The 19,895-nt window shown below is 54.2% G+C and overlaps 2 protein-coding genes across 2 annotated transcripts in view; one reads left to right on the plus strand and one right to left on the minus strand.

The window, feature by feature from the left end:
• CLCN1 (chloride voltage-gated channel 1) overlaps positions 1–9,720 on the plus strand; it is a 30,067-nt gene extending 20,347 nt beyond the window's left edge. The window contains exons 15-23 of the mRNA XM_088018459.1: positions 335–548; positions 792–925; positions 3,782–4,026; positions 4,319–4,430; positions 4,789–4,868; positions 5,112–5,150; positions 8,041–8,145; positions 8,236–8,322; positions 8,817–9,720. Of these exons, the coding sequence (XP_087874585.1) occupies positions 335–548; positions 792–925; positions 3,782–4,026; positions 4,319–4,430; positions 4,789–4,868; positions 5,112–5,150; positions 8,041–8,145; positions 8,236–8,322; positions 8,817–9,188 (1,388 nt within the window). The 3' untranslated portion in view covers positions 9,189–9,720. The remainder of the gene's footprint in view (positions 1–334; positions 549–791; positions 926–3,781; positions 4,027–4,318; positions 4,431–4,788; positions 4,869–5,111; positions 5,151–8,040; positions 8,146–8,235; positions 8,323–8,816) is intronic.
• Positions 9,721–11,179: 1,459 nt separating this feature from the next.
• On the minus strand, positions 11,180–19,871 carry FAM131B (family with sequence similarity 131 member B). Its single transcript, XM_028106352.2, has 7 exons — positions 19,806–19,871; positions 17,272–17,381; positions 16,649–16,684; positions 16,276–16,369; positions 15,813–16,010; positions 14,226–14,369; positions 11,180–14,030 (listed from the first exon to the last, which is right to left on the minus strand). Exons 1-7 carry the CDS (start codon positions 19,831–19,833, stop codon positions 13,558–13,560), a joined length of 1,083 nt encoding a protein of 360 aa, XP_027962153.1. The 5' UTR covers positions 19,834–19,871; the 3' UTR covers positions 11,180–13,557.
• Positions 19,872–19,895: the final 24 nt, after the last annotated feature.

The raw sequence follows: 19,895 nt of genomic DNA on the forward strand, positions 1-19,895 counted from the left end.
AGGGTTGTGAGTTTGGGCCCCATGTTGGATGTAGAGATTACTTTAAAAAAAAAAAAAAAAGATCCAAACTTTCAAAAGCAAGGAATAGATAGGACATCACTGTCTTCATTTTACAGATGAAAATTTGGGCACACACAATGATTTTGTAAATTGCCCAAGGACATAGAATGAAATCAAAATGATTTGCTAACAGTTTTCTAGCCCCCACTCTTGACAGATGGTTATGTCAGGGGTGTTGCACTGACCAGGATCCTCTCTGCCATCACATCCCCACCTGCCCTCCATGCCAAGAATGGCAGCCCTAACCCACCGGTACATTCCTGTGTCGTTCTAGGGGCAGCGGCGCTGACTGGTGCAGTATCCCACACAGTCTCCACAGCTGTGATCTGCTTTGAATTAACGGGTCAGATTGCCCACATCCTACCCATGATGGTGGCTGTCATCTTGGCCAACATGGTGGCTCAGAGCCTGCAGCCCTCTCTCTATGACAGCATCATCCAGGTCAAGAAGCTACCCTACTTGCCTGACCTTGGTTGGAACCAGCTCAGGTCAGGGCACCAGCTGGAATTAGTTCAGACTGGATGGGGTGAGGGGTGGGAGCTTCTGAGGTTGAGACTGAGGTTAGGATCAACATTTGGAAACACTGCCTTTTACTTATTTTGATGTTCCCATGTACTTAACGAATATTACGAGTGATGGAATGCATGGCAAACCTCACGGGAGGAATGGAAGGAACAGTAAAGGAACAAGCATATGGTGGGGCTAACCCCCTATGCCTTCTCCCCCCATAGCAAATTTACCATCTTTGTTGAGGACATCATGGTACGTGATGTGAAGTTTGTTTCAGCCACTTGCACGTACGGGGAATTGCGAACCCTGCTCCAAACCAGCACAGTCAAGACTTTACCACTGGTTGATTCAAAAGGTCAGTGGGAAGAAAGGAAGCAGACTCCTGAGCTGGTGACCTGAACAAGGGCTCCACAGAGGTGGAGGAGGCACTGTAGTATGGGCTTATCTTTAGGGACCACCCAGTCTGCTACAGGTTACCCAGCCTGTGTTCCTTAGGGAACACAATCATCTTCAAGAAGGAACAATACAGCCAGAACACAAGCAAAAGAAGATAGTTAAAAATCCAGTTAGAGAGGGGCACCTGGGTGGCTCAGTCAGTTGAGCGTTCGACTCTTGATTTCGGCTGGGGTCATACTTTCTGGATCATAATCTCTGGATCGTGAAATCAGGCCTAAATTGGGCTCCATGCTCAGCGGGGCATCTGCTTGGGATTCTTTCTCTCCTTCTGCCCCTCCCCCCGCTCTCTCTTGCTCTCTAAAATAAATGAATCTTTGGGATGCCTGGGTGGCTCACTCATTGAGCATCTGCCTTTGGCTCAGGTCATGATCCCAGGGTCCTGGGATCGAGTCCCACCTCGAGCACCCTGCTCAGCAGGAAGCCTGTTTCTCCCTCTGTTTGTGTTCCCTCTCTTGCTGTGTTTCTCTCTGTCAAATAAATAAAAATCTTTAAAAAAATAAAAAATAAAATAAATGAATCTTAAAAAAAAATCCAATTAGAGAACTACAGCCGATGCTCATTAGTCATTGAAGCTATGTTCTCTAAAGTCACCATTAACACTGAATTAGAGATACTATACTGACACATTGCTCTGGAGAAAATACAGGGTTATGTTCCTCTGGTCACATTTTCTTCAACCAGTGAATGCATAAACTTATTTTATGTGTGTCTCTCTTTAAAGACACCTTCTTTAGTATATACGGTTGATTCATTAACTAGAATTCATGGCCAACAGGGCTCCAACTCATGCCTGAACGAAGCTTACCTAGCATGCATATTTTCTCCATCAGGCACATCACAGCCTTCCTGCTTGGGGTGGCAGGGAGGGGGGAGTAAAATCACCAACACAAAACCAACAAAAATGTGAAAATGTGGCATTAAGTGGACTATGAAGAAATGCTTGTTTATAAAATGAGGTCTGAGACAAGAAGAGAATGTCATTTTTCTAACCTCAGCTGGGAAGATGTGCAGGGGGAGGCTCCAGTGGTTTGTGGCTCGCGCAGGTCTGTGAATGACAGTGAAGGCATCTGGAGCACTGATTTGGGGTTTACAAATACCTGTACTTTAGCCAGGAGGCAAATTCGCAAACAGGGCATTCATGAATAGTGAGGCTTAGCTGTAAATCTGGAGCCCCTCAGGTGGGTCTCTTGGCTACTTAGCTAAATGGTAGCTGTTCTTCAATGCCCAACTTGAGGGACAGATGAAACTGTTCTCTATGAAGGAGTGAATGGTATTATTTCTTTTTAACTTTTTAAAAGATATATTTATTATTCTGAGAGAAACAGAGAGAAAGAGAGCAGGAGGGAGGGGTGGAGGGAGAGGGAGAGGAGATATCCAAGCAGACTCCACACTGAGCCCAGAGCCTGACCCGGACATTGATCTCATGGCCCTGAGGTCACAACCCGGGCTGAAACCAAGAGTCAGACACTTAACCAACTGCACCACCCAGGCGCCCCTTTTTAAAATTTATTTTTATTTATCTATTTATTTATGGAATGAATGGTCTTAAAGCAGTGTTTTCATGTCACTTCCTTCACCGTCCTTTCTGTCCCCCTTTAGCACTTAGTCCTGCTCTGTATCTTTCTTTTAAAAAGGTTTTATTCATTTATTTGACAGAGAGAGAGAGCATAAGCAATGGGAGCAGCAGGCAGAGGGAGAGGGAGAAGCAGCTATCCACCCCCCCCAGCCGGAAGCCAGACATGGGGCTCAATCCCAGGATCCCAGGATCATGACCTGAGCCAAAGGCAGATGCTTAACTGATTGAGCCACCCAGGCGTCCCTATATTATTTCTTACTGGAGTTTATATCTATGTCTCACTAGATTGGAAATTCTTTGAGGGCAGACAGTATAACTTCTATCTCCTTCAGACTGCCTCCTTCTAGGTATTTACTAGATACTAAATGAATACTTGCCTAATGTTTGAATTCATGTAATTAAGAAGAATCATGTAGGGCCATTTGGAGCCATTAAATTTGTTAGTTCCCGATTTCCGATAATCAGAAAGTCCATGTTGTTCAAATTAGATTCATTTTAATATTTTCCCCAAATCAGAAATACTTTGTAAGTGGTCTCTAAAGCAGTGGCTTTTCATTGGAGTGGGGGTATAGCCAATGAGGTGCAGGGTTATCATAATTACAACTAAGACCTAATGGTAAGATTTATCTTAATAACATTGCCCCGATTTTATGGGCTTAAAACAACAAAAATGTTCATTATGGTAGCAGAATTTCCATATATGAAAGACTTTCCCAGGAAAGGTAGGCATTCTGTTTATATCCTAGAAGGACCCAGTCTTTAAGTGCTTAAACATCAGATATCCTTGTAGACTTCTTTCAAAGTATATTCACATCTGTCTATATAAATGGTTTTCGAAGTGTTTTGTCTTTTTTTTGGGGGGGGGAGACAAGGTTTTAATACCAAATTCACCTGTTTACAAACAACCTGCATAAGGAAGGGCTGCATCAAAATAAGTATAAATTAGTGCCAATTAGCATACTATCAGTTGGGTCTCTAAGTGCTAAAGGAGTGAAATAAAAGGGATTGAGTGAGGTCAATCCTGGAAGATGTTTGAAATGAGTTTTCAGGAAGAGAGGGTAAAAGCCGGAAAAAGAAGCAGGGGTGCTGGGCTTCTGTCGCCGGCTCAATCCTGCGGAGTGGGGTGGAGCGGGGAGGGGAATGGCGCAGGCCCTCAGGCTGAGCCGGGCTCCCCTCCAGATTCAATGATCCTGCTGGGCTCCGTGGAGCGGTCAGAGCTGCAGGCCCTCCTTCAGCGCCACCTGTGCCCCGAGCGGAGGTTGCGGGCAGCCCAGGACATGGCCAGGAAGCTGTCTGAGCTGCCCTTTGACGGAAAGCCTCGGCCAGCGGGCAAGGGACACCAAGGCATCTCACCCGAGGGCCGGAGGGAGTCCTTTGCCTTTGTGGATGAGGATGAAGACGAGGACCTCTCTGGGAAGCCCGAGGTGACCAGGCAGGGCCGGGCCGGGGGAGCAGGACAGACTGGGGCAAAGGGAAAGTGGGAGGAGGGAGACGGGAAGCTGGTCACTGAGAAAGTCAGAGACCAGTGCCCTGGGGGCCAGGAACTGAAGGAGATCCGGTTGCAGATGATGGTACCAATGAGAACTCAAAGGGATATAGGAATTCTGGACGGGTGAATGGATGTAGAGAGAATTCCCGGGACACCAGCTGATAAAAGGCAGGAAAGCGCTAGGCAGCCTCTTCCCCAGGACTGAGAATTTTTACTGTTCCTTACAGCTGCTTCCTCTCCCTCCTCCTCACCCCTTTCCTACTGCCCCACTCTCCCCCGAAGAGTCCAATGGGCCCCTGCCCAGCCACAAACAGCAGCTAGAAGCACCGCAGCCGGCAGGTGAAGATTCTCCCAGCATGCACCCTCACTCATGCCTTGTGGGTTCTCTCTGGGCTCTCCTTCACCCAAGGGCTGCTACTCTAAAGAGGGATGAGAGCACGGGTGGGCGGGAAGGGAGTCCTAATCACTGAGTCTCCATATTACTGCCCCAAAGGGGTGGGGACAAGGGCTGATTTGGGGGGGTAGGACAGAAGGTGTCTATGGAGGTGAGGCATATGGGAAGAACACGCTGTGTGTGGCAAAGTGTCAGGGGCCCCTCCAGAGCCCCTGCACCCCGCCCCCCCCCCCCCCCCCGCCATTTCCTCCCAGGACAGATACGACTTTGTTTCCATTTCCATCCGCTCGCCACTCCTCTCAGGTCAAAGACCCTCTGTCTTTCGGTCCCTGCTGCGCTGCTTGCTGGGCAGACCTCGCCCCACGAAGAAGAAAACAACCCAGGTGAGAGCAGATGTGCTGTGGAGGGTGAACAGGGAGAGGGGCATGCATCTGAGGACTGAGAAACCCGTGGTGCTTAAGTCAGAGGGGAGGAGGTCCCAGCACGGAGAAGTTTCATCACAGGGTGGGAATGATGAGCAGGGGCATCCGTGGCCCTAGCCTGTGAGGTCTGCTAACGGCCGGGGAGACCACAGCTGCCGTGTGGTCAAAAGGGAGAGAACTCAGACCTGTGGCTTTCTTCTCTAGGAGCCAGCGGATTTCGTGGACAACATGTCACCTGAAGAGGTAAGAGAAACAGCCACCCAGGGTGGATTTTTCTGTCTGATGAAGACATTGCTCATTTGCTTCATTGTGTTGTAAGAGTAAGATGCGAGTCCAGGCCAGGAAGTACTTCGAGACGTTGGGAATAAGATGATTATGGAGAGAGGGACGGGCCCATTGCTCAGAGGTGGGGGAAACATGGTGGTGGTCTCAGAGGGATCAGAAGAGAAAGGTTGTGAGCCTCCACATGTAGATGGGACCAGAGTGCTAAGATGAGCCTTAGCTCTTTTAGACATTAGGGGATGTCCTGGACCAGGCGGAGGCTGTGCAGGAAGGATGAGCTTCACCTGAAGTAAGATGGCACCAGGCAGCCAGCGGTTATGCGTACCAATGTAGAAGAGCAGCATGGAAACTAAGATGGTCAGTGCCTGCTGGAGGTTACGAAGTCTACTGGGCAGGGCCCCGAGACCGTGGACAACTAGGAAATGCCAGGAAGCGAGACTGGAAAGAACAGAAAACGGAGGGCAAATATTGACAGCGGTGTCTCATTGATTGGGACAAACACCTATTTCCTAAAAAAGGTAGTTACTGAGTCCGGGAGAGAGAAAATCCAGCCCCGAATGGACTTGGTTGTGAGGAGCGGACAGACGTGGAGCAGTGATTTGGAGGAGACCGCAGGGCGGTCCTGATCCTGATCTCAGTCCCGAAGGGAACAGACCCCGGGGGTTCCAGAGAACCGAGAGTCCATTAGCAGCCATTCCATTTGGTAAAAGAATGCAGGCCCCTTGTGGAGGCTGAAAAAGCAAAGCTTTAAAAGTATGTAGATGACAAAGAACCCAGGCCGGTATTATTTTAAAATAGACATCTCATTGGTTGTCCAGTCTAAATGGAGGAGGAGAGGGGAGTCGTAGGAGAGAAGGGAAGTGGTGGATCTTCTCCCCTTGTCACCCCTCAAAACACACTCCCTTCCGGTCAATGCTTAATGGAAAGATCGATGAGCACAGAGGAAAAAGAACAGCTCTTGTTTCTGCCCCCAAGCAGGAATCAGATGGGTCATAACTATAGTTGAGGAGGGCCTTGCTCAATTACTAACCCAATAATCACACTCTTTAAAAAAGTGCACCAAAATAAATAAATAAATAAATAAATAAATAAATAAATAAATAAATAAAATAAAAATAAAAAAGTGCACCAGAGGGAGAGCCAGCTAGTTGACCAGTGAGGCTATTTCATGACCCCTGGAAATAAAGTGCAACCAGGGGTAAAAACAGAGCATACATTTTTTGCTTATGTCTTTCCAAAAGAAAATTTAGAGTATCTAAGCTCCCATGTCACCCACTGGGACATTCTATAGGGATAAGATCCCATAGGAGTAAAAATTCAGGATGTTTTGAACGTGGTTTTCAGACGAGATCGAGGGGGCACCTTTGGCAAGATCCCAGTGACGCCCGCAGGAAGAGCTCAATTACACGTCACCAGAAGTCTTGTTTCCTTCTGCTCCTCTGTTAGGAGCACACACAGTCAGGGCTCCGGTTTGGTACTGGGGCTGAGCCTTTGCAAGTAGTCATGCCAGACCCAGAAGCAGACGTGCCCCACCCCTTGGACACAAGCTGGGGGTTCCTGGAACAGGATCGGCAGCCAAGGTCGGAAGCCCAACTCCACCTCTGTGTCGTCTTGGGCAGACTAACTTACGCACTCTGTACCTCTGTCTCCTCGTCTGTAAGAGGGAGATAATGATAGGCTGTTGGAGATGATTCCCAGCACCCCGGCGTTGGCAAGGGTCCTACAAATAAATCATGTCTACAGCACACCTGCTGAGTGGTCATCCATCCTGTGCTGTGAGGGCCAGCCAGACCCGGTGTGAACCTTCAGCCAGGGAGGGCGAGCTTTAGACAAGGTGGGACCAGGAAGGGGCAGATGGGGACTCCACACTGGGTACCAGAGCTAGGAGGCGCCCCTCAGACAACGTCTCTGAAGCTTGAGACGTGCGGATTTGGACATTAGGAAAATAAAGTAGGACAGTATTCAGAGGCCACTGACTGAAAAGAGATTTCAAGGAATTTTAGATTCAGTTATGAAAGTGAAAGCTCTCCTGGATTATTTGGAATCTTGGGGATTTCGGCATGGATCTCTAAAATCAAGAGGAGGTTAAGGCCTTCAGGCCTTCATGCTTCTGTCATGAACGAAACAAAAATGCTTTTGCTCAAGCCAGCTAAGTGCCACGGGATTCAGTACAGCTCTTCCAACCCAACCGATCATTGCTACGATCTGTAAGAGGCAAATGTGCTAGATTCTGCACAACATGCAGGGGTCAACCCCTCATAACACTCTGAAGGGGTTACATCCTCACCTCTGTCCTGTAGGCAGAGGTAAGACAAACACCAATAAGAGACTGAGCAAAATCTATGTCATTGCTGAAAAGGAGAGACCAGCAGAGTACGGGAGGGATAGAAAAACGGTGCTGCTGGGGGCGTCGGGAGAACAGTGTGCGAGCAGGGTGGCGGCAATAAGGGCGACGAGGGGAATCCAGAGGAGCAAGTGCAGATTTGGGAAGCCTGCCTGGTTTCACTGAGCAATGGGCATTGCGGGCGTGGTCGAAAATAAGACTGGGCAGACGGGTTGGAGATGACAAGTGTTCAGGGCCCCGGGGGGGTGTTGGGGCTGGAGGACAGGAAGACAAGAGCGGTGCTCCAAGCGCCCGAGGGGGAAGGTGATGTGGGGCCTGGTGAGGCAGGAGGGGGTGCCAGGCCCTGGGAAGAAGGGAGGATGTCTTGTGATCTGGAGGATCTGTGACGGTTCATTGCATATTTCAGGGTCTGGGCTGGGGCTAGGAGGGCTGTTTGGGGTCAAGCTGCAGGTCTGCGGTTGAAGGGGGCTCCGCAATATTGAGTGACTGCCCTACTCTGCCCGACAGATTGAGGCCTGGGAGCAGGAACAGCTGAGCCAGCCTGTCTGTTTTGACCACTGCTGCATTGACCAATCTCCCTTCCAGCTGGTGGAGCAGACGTCCCTGCACAAGGCAAGTCCTTGCCCCCTGACTGCTCAGGGCTGCCGAGGGCAGGGGGCATCTGGGGTGGACATGAGCTGATGTACTGCTCTTTCCCTGCAGACCCACACGCTGTTCTCGCTCCTTGGCCTCCACCTTGCTTATGTGACCAGCATGGGGAAACTCAGGGGCGTGCTGGCATTGGAAGAGGTAAAGGTGACAGGTCCCATTTGAGCAGCAGGAGGAAGCATGGACACAGGATAAGGGTGTGGGTGTGGGGAGGGGATGGTTTAACCTCTGGGAGGTCCCCCAGATTTCCTGCTCTATTTCTGAGGCGGAGATTGGAGAGGATGGGGGGATCAAGTGGCAGGTGGAGAGGAATGTCCCCAGGACCCTCCATGGGCTGGGGGTTTGGATGAGGACCCCACGCATGAGTCACAATTTCATGTGTGTGCTCTGGAAGAGATAGGAAGTGGCTGGGGGACGCCTGAGGGTCAGTGGGAAGGGGCCTTGTCAGAGGAGCTTGAGATCCCCAGGTCCACAGATGTGTCCCCTCCCCCCCCAGGCCCCTTTCTGTGCCGCTCCATGTCTTTCCCACTCCTCGTCCTTGTAGGAATCTGTCCTTCCCTCGCACCCGTTTGTCTCACCCTGTCCCATCCTCTGTCTCCTCCCAATTGTGTGCCCCTTTTCCCTCTCCCCACCAGCTGCAGAAGGCCATTGAAGGGCACACCAAGTCTGGGGTGCAGCTCCGCCCTCCCCTCGCCAGCTTCCGGAACACGACTTCCACCCGGAAGAACCCCGGCTGCCCGCCCCCTCCCACAGAGGCCTGGAGCCTTCCTGAGGATGGAGCTGGGGCTGCTGGGGCAGGTGACGGGGCTCCCGCCTCCCCAGAGACCCCCGTGCCCTCCGCCTCAGCAGAGCCCCGTCTCTCTGCCGCCCTGGACAAGGCAGAGGGCGAGCTGGAGGAGCTGGGGCTGGCAGAGAGCCCAGGGCTGGAAGAGGGGCTGGCCGACATCCTGCAGGGCCCCAGCCTGAGATCTACTGATGAGGAGGATGAGGACGAGCTGACCCTTTGACCACCTCCAGGACCTCCTCTTAAAGACCGTCCAGAGGCCCAGGCCGGAGGCCGGATTTGTTTGGGGGCGGGGGGCGTGTCCTGAAGTTGGAGAGATCACACCAACGTCCTGGCGCCTCCTGGGAATTTTAAAATGGGATAGTGATAGTCTTAGAAGAGGGTTGCAATTTGGGCAGAGAGAGTAGCCTCGGTCAGCCATTTAGGCTCTGTCCAGACAGGCAGGGGGTTCTAACCCCGGTGAAGGACCTGATATTCCATGGGGCGTCCTGAGCCGTCCTGGTGCGTGGGTGGGAAATACCCTGCCTCTCTCGGCCTCCCCTCAGTCCCCTGCAGTCCCCTGGTGTCTTGTCCCAACACCTCCCCGGCTTTGCCCCTGTGTCTGCCAGGCTCCACAGGGGGAGGCCCACAATGGCTGGGACCTTCAGAGGAGAGGGCAGCACCTCGTGGCCTCACAGAGTGACAGCCCGGAATACGCTGGCACATCATTCACACCGCTCTCTCACCGCCCCCCACCCCGCTCCCCTGCTTGCTCACATCCGCTCCCTGGAATTTGCCTCCCCACTCCATCCTGGCTCCCACTACCTGGGGGCAAGGGCCCTCACTAGAGCAGTGAACGGCCAGGCCCATCGCCGCCCTCTCCTCGCCCCGGATGTAAGCAGTGCGCTGTGGATAAAGGAGGAGCAGCTCTGTGCAGAGAGCAGGTGTCTTGCTGCCGACCGCGCAGGCCTCCTTCAGGCACAAATCCGTCCTGTCTCACACCAACCAGCTTCCTCACGCTCCAGTTTCCAGGTCACCCCCTGGGAACGACACCCCGCTCCCCCCTGTCCTCACTGACCTCTCCTGCCCGGGGGTCCACTGTGTCCTCCAGCTGCTGTGGTTGTGGCTTCTCCTGTTAAGAACCAAGGCTCAGGGCAGCCAGGTCCCTGGGGCACTCAGACACCAGCCCTTCTGAGACTAGTTCTTTGTGTTCCTCTTCTAGAGGTGGTGGGGAGATGGGGGTTCAGTGTCAAGATGGCAGACCTCTTTGATGTTTGAAGTCAGAGCCTTATCCTCCCCACATCAGCCACAGGGGGCCGTGCCGGTAGCCCGTCTTTCCTGCGAAGCGGTCCTGGGTGCTCGGAGCCTCCAACAGCCCTCGCTTCCACACCCAAGGCCTCTTCCTTCCCTGCCTTCTTTTGGTCCCTATCTAGTTCTGCAGCTGTACCCCCTTTCCGACATTCTCCTCCTTCCCCTCCCCTGTGCCCACTCTCCATCATCCCCCAAAGAAGACACTCATAGTCAGAGGTGCCACCACATTCTGTTTAGTGCCATTGAACACAGCCTGTAGCCCTCTCCAACAGGATGTCCCTTCCACCCCCCCCCAGGCCCAGAGAGGGTGCAGCCTGGGCAGGGGGGCTGGCAGTGGGCATTGGAGCCCGTGCCCATGTGTATATAATCTATAATATTTATATATATTTATATATAATTCTCTCTGTAATATATGTCATAGAATCTCTCTTGGGCCTGGGGTGGGAATGTCACATTAAGAAAACATGCTAAGACTGGCCATAAAAATGGATATTTCCCAGACCTGGAAGACAGTAGGGGATGTGGAGGCGGGGGCAAAGAGAAGGTCGTACACACATTCACCAAGAGCCCCCACCCGCTCAGCACAAGGGTAAGAAGGTAGGCGTGGGGGAAGGTGGGGCAGGGGAAGGGGAAGAATGGGAGATTTGGATTTTTCTTTAATAAAGTGATTTGAAAATGAAAGTACACCCCCCCCACCCCCCCCAACCAAAGGAAAATCATTTAGCAAGAGCAGTTTCATTCACAAGAATATAAAAACAGCCCTGTTCCGGGACTGTTGGAAAACGTGCTGCACAGCCTTTAACCCCAAAGGAAAAGCAACCCTCCCCTACCCCACCCCTGACAGCCTCTTCCTGCACATGCCCCTCCCCTCCCCCTAGAATAGGCTATAAGCAAACCCCATGCACCCCGCCCCCAGCACCAGAGAGGCAGCTGCTCCCTCCAGAAGAGTCCTAAGAGGGTCCCAGGCCAGCTCCTTGGCTCTTCTCCCTCTTCAGAGTGGAAAATGCAGGCCCCCACCTGACCTCTGGTCTGCGAGTCCCCTCCATGTATAAAGTCTCCTAGATGCCCTCACAGTTTCAGCCACTGTCGCGGGACCCTTTGGCTTCCTCCGGGGAGGGAGGGAGGGAGGGAGGGAGGCAAGAATGCTGGCTGCTTTGGTCCACCTTTCCCAACTCCACAGGCCCTGAGCAAGAATGAACTGTAACGAATGAACCCGCTGGATTGTGTGTCCACCGTGGTCTGGGGGCAGAGCGCAGGCAAGAAGGGGGGGGGGGGACTAAGAGCAAAAAGATGGTGCATTGAGACAGCAGGTGGCACGAGGCGAGGAAACAGAACCGTGAACATGCAAAAGCCCAAGGTCCCATGGCAGGCGGGCAGGAGTCTCGAGTGAGGGCCAGCAGCCAGCGAGGGCATGCTGGGCCACCTCCCACAGCTGCTCGCTGCAAGGTCCTGCTGCCTCCTGAGTCAGGTCACGTCACCAAACACGACAGAGGTCCTCTGTTGAGATGGCTGTGGATAAGGTGACTTCGCCTACCCATGCTCACCATGCCCACTCCTGAGTCCTCCAAGGACCAACCCCAGGAAAGCCATTGTCCCCCTCCTCTGGAGGACACGGGACCCTGGCCTCAGCTGCAGTGCAGGAGCACATGTGAATGAAAGTGTGAACTCGGTTGGGGGGGGCGGTCATAGATGGACAGAAACACCCCAACTCTCAACCTCCTCATTCCAGAAAAATAGGTCTGGGGCATGGGGTGGGGTGGACAATTCTGTCCAGGGTCTGGGAGAGGGTGACAGTGCTCCCTTCCCGGCAGAGGGTAAAGTGATAGGAGGGAGCCCTGAAGTGTGGGTAGGACACAAGGCCTTGGAGCTGGAGCCTTAGTCGGGCACAAGGAAGGAGGGAAGGCAACAATGAAGCTCTGAGATTCTCTCTTCTACCCCGTCTCCCTGTGCCCCGGCACTGGGAAGGGGCAGTGCGGCAGCCAGCTCTGCAGCGGTGGTGTCGCTCGCTCTCCCCCGTCCCCTCCTGTCAGGATCTGTCCCAGAAGTGCTACGCGGAAGTCCCCACCACAGCGGAAACGGGGCGTGAGAGGGCAGGCCGTTTCAGAGGCGTACGCCTCACGGTAACCTCTGCTGGAAGGAAGAATACGCTGATTCTCCTCTCTTCCTCCACAGGAGGCCCGGGGAGGGAGGGAGACCACCTGGGAGGCCCTCTTTGGAGTCTTGGGAGGAGCTGAAGAAGAGGCAAAGGAACCGAGTGCCCACACTGCCCCTCAGCAAACAGCCCACCCTGGCCGGGGCCTGACAGCACCGGACTCCTCCCTCCACCCCGCTCAACCCTGAGTCCCCAAGAAGTTATAAAAATGTAGAAAAGGCAAAGAGAAAAGTGTAAACAGCTCCAGAGAATTAGAGGGTGGATGGAGGGAGACACAGCCCTCATGCTTCCCCATTTGGCCAGGACACCTACATTCTGTGTCACCCCCTCAGGGCCAGGGCTCCCAGAGCAGGAGACAGAAGAAGGCAGAAAAGGGAAGCAAGAGCTGGGGCAGCCAGCCCCGGCTGGGCCCTTTCCCAGATCCCTGGATCCTCCTTCCGGACAAGGGAATAGTCAAAATCTCGGAACAGGCGGCCATGTTTGTTCTGGGTCTCATCAGTGACTTTCTGATCTCTGAGCAGGCCCGGGTCTAAAGAATCACGTTTGTGTCCCTGTGCATCCCAGCTGCCACATCCACCTCCCCCATGACTCCTGATCTCAGAAGCCAACTTCTCGCTGAGCTCACATGACTTTAGGTGGCTTCCCCTGCGCCCGTCGAGCCATACCAATAGCCCCTGAGGTCTGTTCCTCATAGTGGGGATGAGTTGGGGCCACAGCCAGAGAAAACACAGAGTCGGGAAAAGCGGGAGTGACACGGAGAAAGGAGACATTCCCACAGCCACAGTCAAGGCGCCTGGAAGACGAATCAGAGAGTGAAGAACTAAGGTCCAGTCGACGGCCACACGCTGCTCTGTGCTCCTGTCCACAGGAGAAACACTGGAGCTTCAGACAGACCCGGAAGCCTGCAGCCAAGCAAAGTTCACAGCCACCCGGTTGTCTGGGCCTCAGTTCCCGGACCTGGGGTTTCTACAGTATAAACCTGGTTAAATTCCCATCCTGGCTCCCCATTTTCCTGGCGGGGACTGGCAACTCCTGGGTCCCTCATGGTCTTCTGCCCGGGTTTCAGCTGTACTGCTGGGGGGAGGGAGGGTATTGTTGCAGCCATGCCCCTCAGGTGGGAATGGAAGGCTGGGCACGGAGTGGGAGGAAGCTAGTTGTTAGCCTCGCCCTCCTCCTCATCGAAGGATTGCACACCTGAGGATGTGACATCAGACACTTTCCGGCTGAGAGCAGTGGACATCTCAGGATCTTCTCGTGGGGAAAGTGACTCCAGGTCCCGGCATCCTGCATCGTCTTCCTCCTCGGGGGCCAGTGGCCTCTTCTCCTCCTCAGCAGGGCCCCTTGCCAGGTCCACTGCCCCCACCTCCGGAGCCCAGTCCGTGTCTGACCCCAGCAAAGGTGGAGGCTCCTGAGCAGAGTATCCGCAAGCAGGCTGGGACGGCCCCATTTCATGCAAGCTGGGCTGTGAGTCATCAAATGCAGGGCCAAGATAGGATCCTGTGGCCGGAGAGGCAATGAGGGACTGGTCGCTGGCTTCCCAGGCATCCGACGACCCCAGACAGTACATGCCCTGGGACACGTAGGAGTGAGGCCATCCATCCATGGGGGCTTGAGCAAGGGCATCTGCCAAGAGAATCAGGGAAGTCAGCACGGTTACAGAACATCAAAGGCGGCAGCAATAGCCCGGAGAACTGAGAACGGAGGGCCACAGAGCAAGGAGGACAGTAAGAAAGCTGAGATGAAGAGAAACACACGGGAATGGAGGTAGCCCGGTAAAGCTGGGGAGACCTCTCAGGCCTCAGAGGAACCGCCCCTCACCTTGACTCTCCATCAGCTCCTGGTAGTTGTCACTGTAGTTGCAGCCCAGTGGCTCCTGGGTGGAGTTGACACTCATGTCCTCCCCGTCCATGGAAGACCAGGCCATGAGTGTGGCCTCGGAGATGGCAAACTGCTCCATGACACCTACAAGAAAAGACCTAGTTGGCACAGGACACCTCCGGGAACCCTTAGATGCACTCACGGGGAAGGGCGACGTCGGGGCAGAAATTTCCAACAGAAATACGATGCAAGCCATTTGTGCAATTTAAAATTTGTTCACAGTCATATTTAAAAAAATGTAAAAGAAACAGGTGAAATTAATTTTTATAATGTGTCTTACTTAGCCCAATATATACTTTGGTTTATCTTTCAACATGTAATCTATATAAAATTATTAATGAGATATTTTACGTTATCTTATTCATACAGGTCTTTGAAATCCTGTCGGTATTTTACACGGAGGGTGCGTCTCCATTCAGATGAGCCACATTTCAACTTCAAGTTCAAGTGGCTACTGTATGGGACAGCACAGACTAACCCCCACACAAGGCAAAATGGTGTGGGACTTCCCAGGTCAGGTTAAGAATTCTTGGCGGAGAGAGTTGAGGGGTCTTCTGGTGAGATAGCCAAAGGGATTAAAATGAGGAATTTCCAGAAGTTTCTCTTTGGACGGTTTTAAGAATGTTAGCTGGTACTAGGTCGTCAAAGACAGAGGAATCTAAATGAGAGGGCTGGATTTCAACAGAGAATCCCCAAGGGAGCACCATGGCCTTGTAGGTCCACAGTGGTATCAAGAGGAAAGTTCCAGTGTTTGGAAGGAGAAGGGAGGGACGGGACAGACCATGGAGGCTGGGTAGACGTGGGGGTCCCCATTGTGGTCAAAGCTGGTTGAAGCTTACATTGCCAACTGCCCTAAACTACCCCCTACCCACTACACGTTTGTCTCCCCTCCCCACTGATAGTTCTTCCACCATTCACATCACCACAACATAGACATACCTCCCTTCTCTTCCGGATCTAACATTCTTCCCAGGTGTCTTACTGGGACGTGCTACAGGGGTTTGGCCACTGCGGCAGGCATGCCATATGCCTGTCTCATAGAGATTCCACTGTTCTGGACCGAAACCCCTTCTGTAATACCACCATCTCGCCACCCAGGTCCCTTGATCTTCTAGTGGTTGTCACAAGCAATGAGCACTTAAGCGAATCCACTATTGCAACGTGCTGAGGGGCAAAGTGTAGAGGGGATTTCTCAAGAGACATGGGTAGAAGGGGTGCCTTTCAGAGTTCAAGGCCCCTGCCTTTATGTCCTGTACAGATAGTGCTGCCATGTAGGAGAGAAGGCATCTGGTAACAGGTGGACCCGCAGTTCCATGTAATTCTCTTTAATTTCTGAGATGATAATGAAAAGAAGTTTGAGGGCACTTACCCGAATCAATCAAAGTACTTGAAATCAGAGCTGATTGGGAAATAATGCCTTATCGTCATCACAGGGATAGAGCCAATCCTGCCATTGGGGATCAGGCTGGAAGGTCAGTCTCTGGCCAACCCGAAAATGGGTCTCCTGAGGGTCCCCGGAATAAGTACCTGCTAGGAAACGTGCCTCCTTCTCGCCATCGCTGAGGTCCGAGTAGGCGTCGGTATCCCTGCGCACTGCCTCGTGGCTATGTTGCGGCTGAATGGCTGGCGCCTTCCCCCAGCCCTGCCACTCAATCATGTGGGCCACCCGGCCTTGCCCCATGGCTGTGGGCTTCGTCACATGGTCCTTCATGCTGCGAGAAATCCCTGAGGGGCCAGACATTCCCCACATCCTCCAGAATAGCACCCGCTACCCATACAAGATCCACCCCACGGCCCCACCCAAGTCCCACGGGACTCCATCCAATGGGGGAGCTCCATATGAGGGGCAGCCTGGACAGGAGGGCTTGACAGCAAGGGCAAACAGGTCAGGGGTAGGGGTCTTCTTTAGGCCTCGAGGAGCAAGGAGACTGAGACCAGGAGCGTGTAGGGCATCTCCTGTCTGGACGCATCCCCGGGTGGGGAGTCTCACCTGAGAAGGATGACTTTGCCAGGGCCCCAATGCCGTAGGCGTTAGAGTTTCGCTTAAGCTTCGGAAGAATGGAAGTGGTGTCCTCCATGGAGAGCTGGGGGAGGGAATGTGGGAGGAGGGGCAGAGATGAGTTCAGGGTTTCCAGGAGGAAGGGTCTGAGCTAGTGCAGGTGAAAGGGAACCATTATGCCCAGGAGTCCTGAGGTCACTTATGCCACAACTGCCCTTGAAAATATGGGGGATGGGTAGGGAATGTGAGGGCTCATGGTGCCTGCTGGCATCCAGGAGCCCTGTGTTCTGTGGCAGGTCAAAGGGAGAATAGAAGGGAGAGGAGCTAGGGTGCGCCGGGGAGGGCAGGGGGAAGCTGCACTCACATTGATGCCGTCCCAGGAGAAGTCAGTCCGGGTTTGCTGTGAGGAGAGAGCAAAGGCAGCGGGGGGTCTCGGGCATGCCCAGGAATGCAAATAGCCCCCACCCCACCCCCAGCCCAGGGACTCCCAGGAGGGTGTGAAGTAGAGAGGTTTTTCCCCAGCTTAACTCAGGAGCTCAGGATTAGGAGCTCAGTGTGGAACATTTGGCCTGTGTTTTGAGGAAAGTAGGAGAAATGTTCTGTGAAAGTGTCAGTCGGAAGGAGTGTTTGGGCTGTTCTCTTGGAATTTAGGAAGATAATTCAAGGATCAGGCAGCTGGGAGGCTTTGTTCATGAGGGTTTCTGGGGTCTTTTAAAAGTCCTTCGGTTGGGGGCGCCTGGGTGGCTCAGTTGGTTAAGCGTCTGCCTTCCGCTCGTCTGCCTTCCGCTCGGGTCATGATCTTGAGGTCCTGGGATGGAGACCCGCATGGGGGGGGGCGTCCCTGCTCAGTGGGGAGCCTGCTTCTCCCTCTGCCTCCGTCCCTCCCTCTGCTCACTCTCCCTCTCTCTCTCTCCCAAATAAATAAAATCTTAAAAAAAATAAAATAAAACTCCTTTGGCTGGGGGGCAGCGGGGCATGGGGCCTCACCTCGGTGGATGGCCGATGGAGGGTGCTCCCATGCAGCGAGCTGGTGCTGTCCATGTGGATCTGGTCGACATCCTTCAGGCCCTTCCAGTCCACTGCAATCACCTCATTCCCTGAAGTGGACACAGGCTCACTAGTTGCTCCACCTTCAACCCCCCCCCCCCGGCCCCTCCGCTCCCCAAGGCCCCTCCAGGGTCGCAGAGTGCTGTGGTCACCCAGGGGCAGTCTCTCCAGACTCCTCCCTTCCCTCCAGCTCCCACTCCTTCTGATGGCACATTCCCTTTCCCATTCCTACTATCCCCTAATTTTTGGTAGGACAAACCGTAATGCTGAGCCAAAATATTCCCTTTGAGTGCACCCAAGAATAGCACATTCAGAGAAAGTGTTATATGGCCTTATTTGTTGTTGTTGAAATGGAGGGGTCAGTGGTTGGGTTTTACCAGGAAAACAGTTCTGTAGTCTGTCCTGAGGAATCTTTGAGGGTTTCTGTATGGGAGTATACGGGAGCTATGCCTTTCATCCTTTCTGTTCCCACAAATAAGGGCAGAACTTCTTTAGGGCTAAGCTTCTCTCTATGTGGGCTTTATGGTTTGTATCTTGGAGCTGGTGATCTGTCTGACGGCAAGGAGATTTGGCGGGGATAGAGGCAGGAGTTGGGGGCGTTCACCCAGAAATGGGGAGAGCAGAGAAAGTAAAAACTGAGATGTGATCATTTCCCCTGACTATTGGGAGACAAGTGATGGATGGAAGAGGAGCAAAGGGGCACAAGGGGAGAAGAGAAGGGGACTTTTAAAAATAGGAACTAAAAGAAAGGCATTCAAGTCATGGAGAAGGCAAAAGACAATGGATTGTCTTTTGGACAGGATTTGAGGGCTGACTGGGGGGCTGGAGGGCAGAGGAGGATGGGAATTGTTCAGGTGAGGCCAGATCTTGGGGCCCTGGTAGATGCTGGCAAGCAGGCAGGGTGGTGCCTCTCCTGGGAGGTTGGGGAAGGAGCCCTTGGACCGTTGGAAAGGGACTCAAGCATCAGATGACTGTGGAACCATCTGACCTTAGAGATCTTCCTGCGCACGGAGTTTTGTGATTCTGAATTTAGGGTTATGGGTCCATGCTTGAGAAGGGGTGAGGTGAACGGGGTCTTGAGCATGGGGAGGCATTCAGCACGCATCCACACAGCTAGTGCAGAAGGATGGTGATTAATGGGTGGGAAGGAGGTAGGACCCCTCCTAAATGAGCCTCTCTCCCTTGGGGCTACCGGGGAGTGATGTGCTGTGGCTGGCAGGGAAGAGGAAATATGGACCCCTGGGCGTAGAGAGCAGGGAGGGGGTAGACAGAGGAGAGGAGGGATGAGGAGGGCAGAGCAGGAGAGAGGGGAGGGGGAGGTGGCCTTTGTAGAGGAGGGAGAGCTGAGTCAGAGCCCTGGGGGGCAGGGAGGGGGAGAGAGAGAACCCTAGGAAGAGGTGAAAGCAGAGGAGGGGGGTATCCATGGAAATAAATCGGGTCTCAGAGAAATCAGGCTTCCGGAGAGTGAGTTTGTTTGTAATAATAATACGAATTATTCTCTCAGCCTGAGGTCACTGGATCGTGTAGGCGGGAGAAATTGCGAGTTGGAATGGGAAAAATTGGGGGGTTTGGGAGAGGGTTGGACTAATTCGTGGAGCTGTGAGCGTGGAGTCGGTGCGTGGGGCGGGGGGTACGGGGTGGAAGCAAGGCAAAGGCTGAGGGGAGAGACGACTTAGGAGGCGCCTGTGCCCGCTCCCAGTCCAAGGTAAATAAAGAGGCGGCCCCGCCCCGCCAGCCCCCGCCGACAGGTGCAGGTCCCGGTTCGCCGGGCCGGCCGGCCCCACCCTCCTGGGAGTGGGCTCCCGACCCCTGTCGGTCCCGCTAAACCCCCCGCCTCCTCCCCGCGCCCCGCGGCCCTTCCCTCCAGCGCAGCCCAGCCCGGCCCCATTTTCTCCCGGCGTGGACCCAGTTCCCCTCCCCGAGGCACCGAGCGGATCCCGCCCCCGCCCCGGAGGGAAGATGCACGTGAACAAAGCGAATCGGGGGAGGCAGGAACGACAGAAAAAGGCAACAAGAGAGAGGGAAAGAGGTGGGAGCAAAATACCCAAGCCAGAAGGAGGCGGGGGGCGGGGGGCCGAGGCGGAGGCCGGGGGTCCTTGGAAGGGGGCTGCCCCAGAAATGGAGGAGGACAGAGAGGCGCCGGGGAAGGCAGGGTCGAGGTGGATGGCCTGGAGGTGGAGGGCGCAGGGACGCGAGAGTAGGGAGAGGAGGCTGGTGGAGAGATGATGGAGAGGGACCGCGCCGGGGGGAGGGCGGCGGAAGGAGGCTGGAGGGAGGCGAGGGAGCGGAGGAGCCGGGAGGGCGTCCGGCCCCGCAGGCGCGAGGGGAGAGCGCGGAGGAGAGCCGAGCGCGGGGAAAGTGCGGGAGCCAGGCCGGGCGGGGCGGGGGGCGCCGGGGGGCGGTGGGGGAGGGGGCCGGGGAGCGGCGCGGGCCGAGACTGCCTCCGCCCGCCCCCGCCCCGCCGCGGTACCCACCCACGGTCCGGGAGCCGATGCAGCCCATGGCTCCGGCGCCTCCGGGGCCGGGCGCTCACCGCCGCGGGGCGGGCGCCGGGGGCACCACCG

Source organism: Eumetopias jubatus, unplaced genomic scaffold (assembly GCF_037043125.1).
Source record: "Eumetopias jubatus isolate StellerSeaLion01/CBP00866 unplaced genomic scaffold, mEumJub1_p1.0 scaffold_14, whole genome shotgun sequence".
Classification (NCBI taxonomy): domain Eukaryota; kingdom Metazoa; phylum Chordata; class Mammalia; order Carnivora; family Otariidae; genus Eumetopias; species Eumetopias jubatus.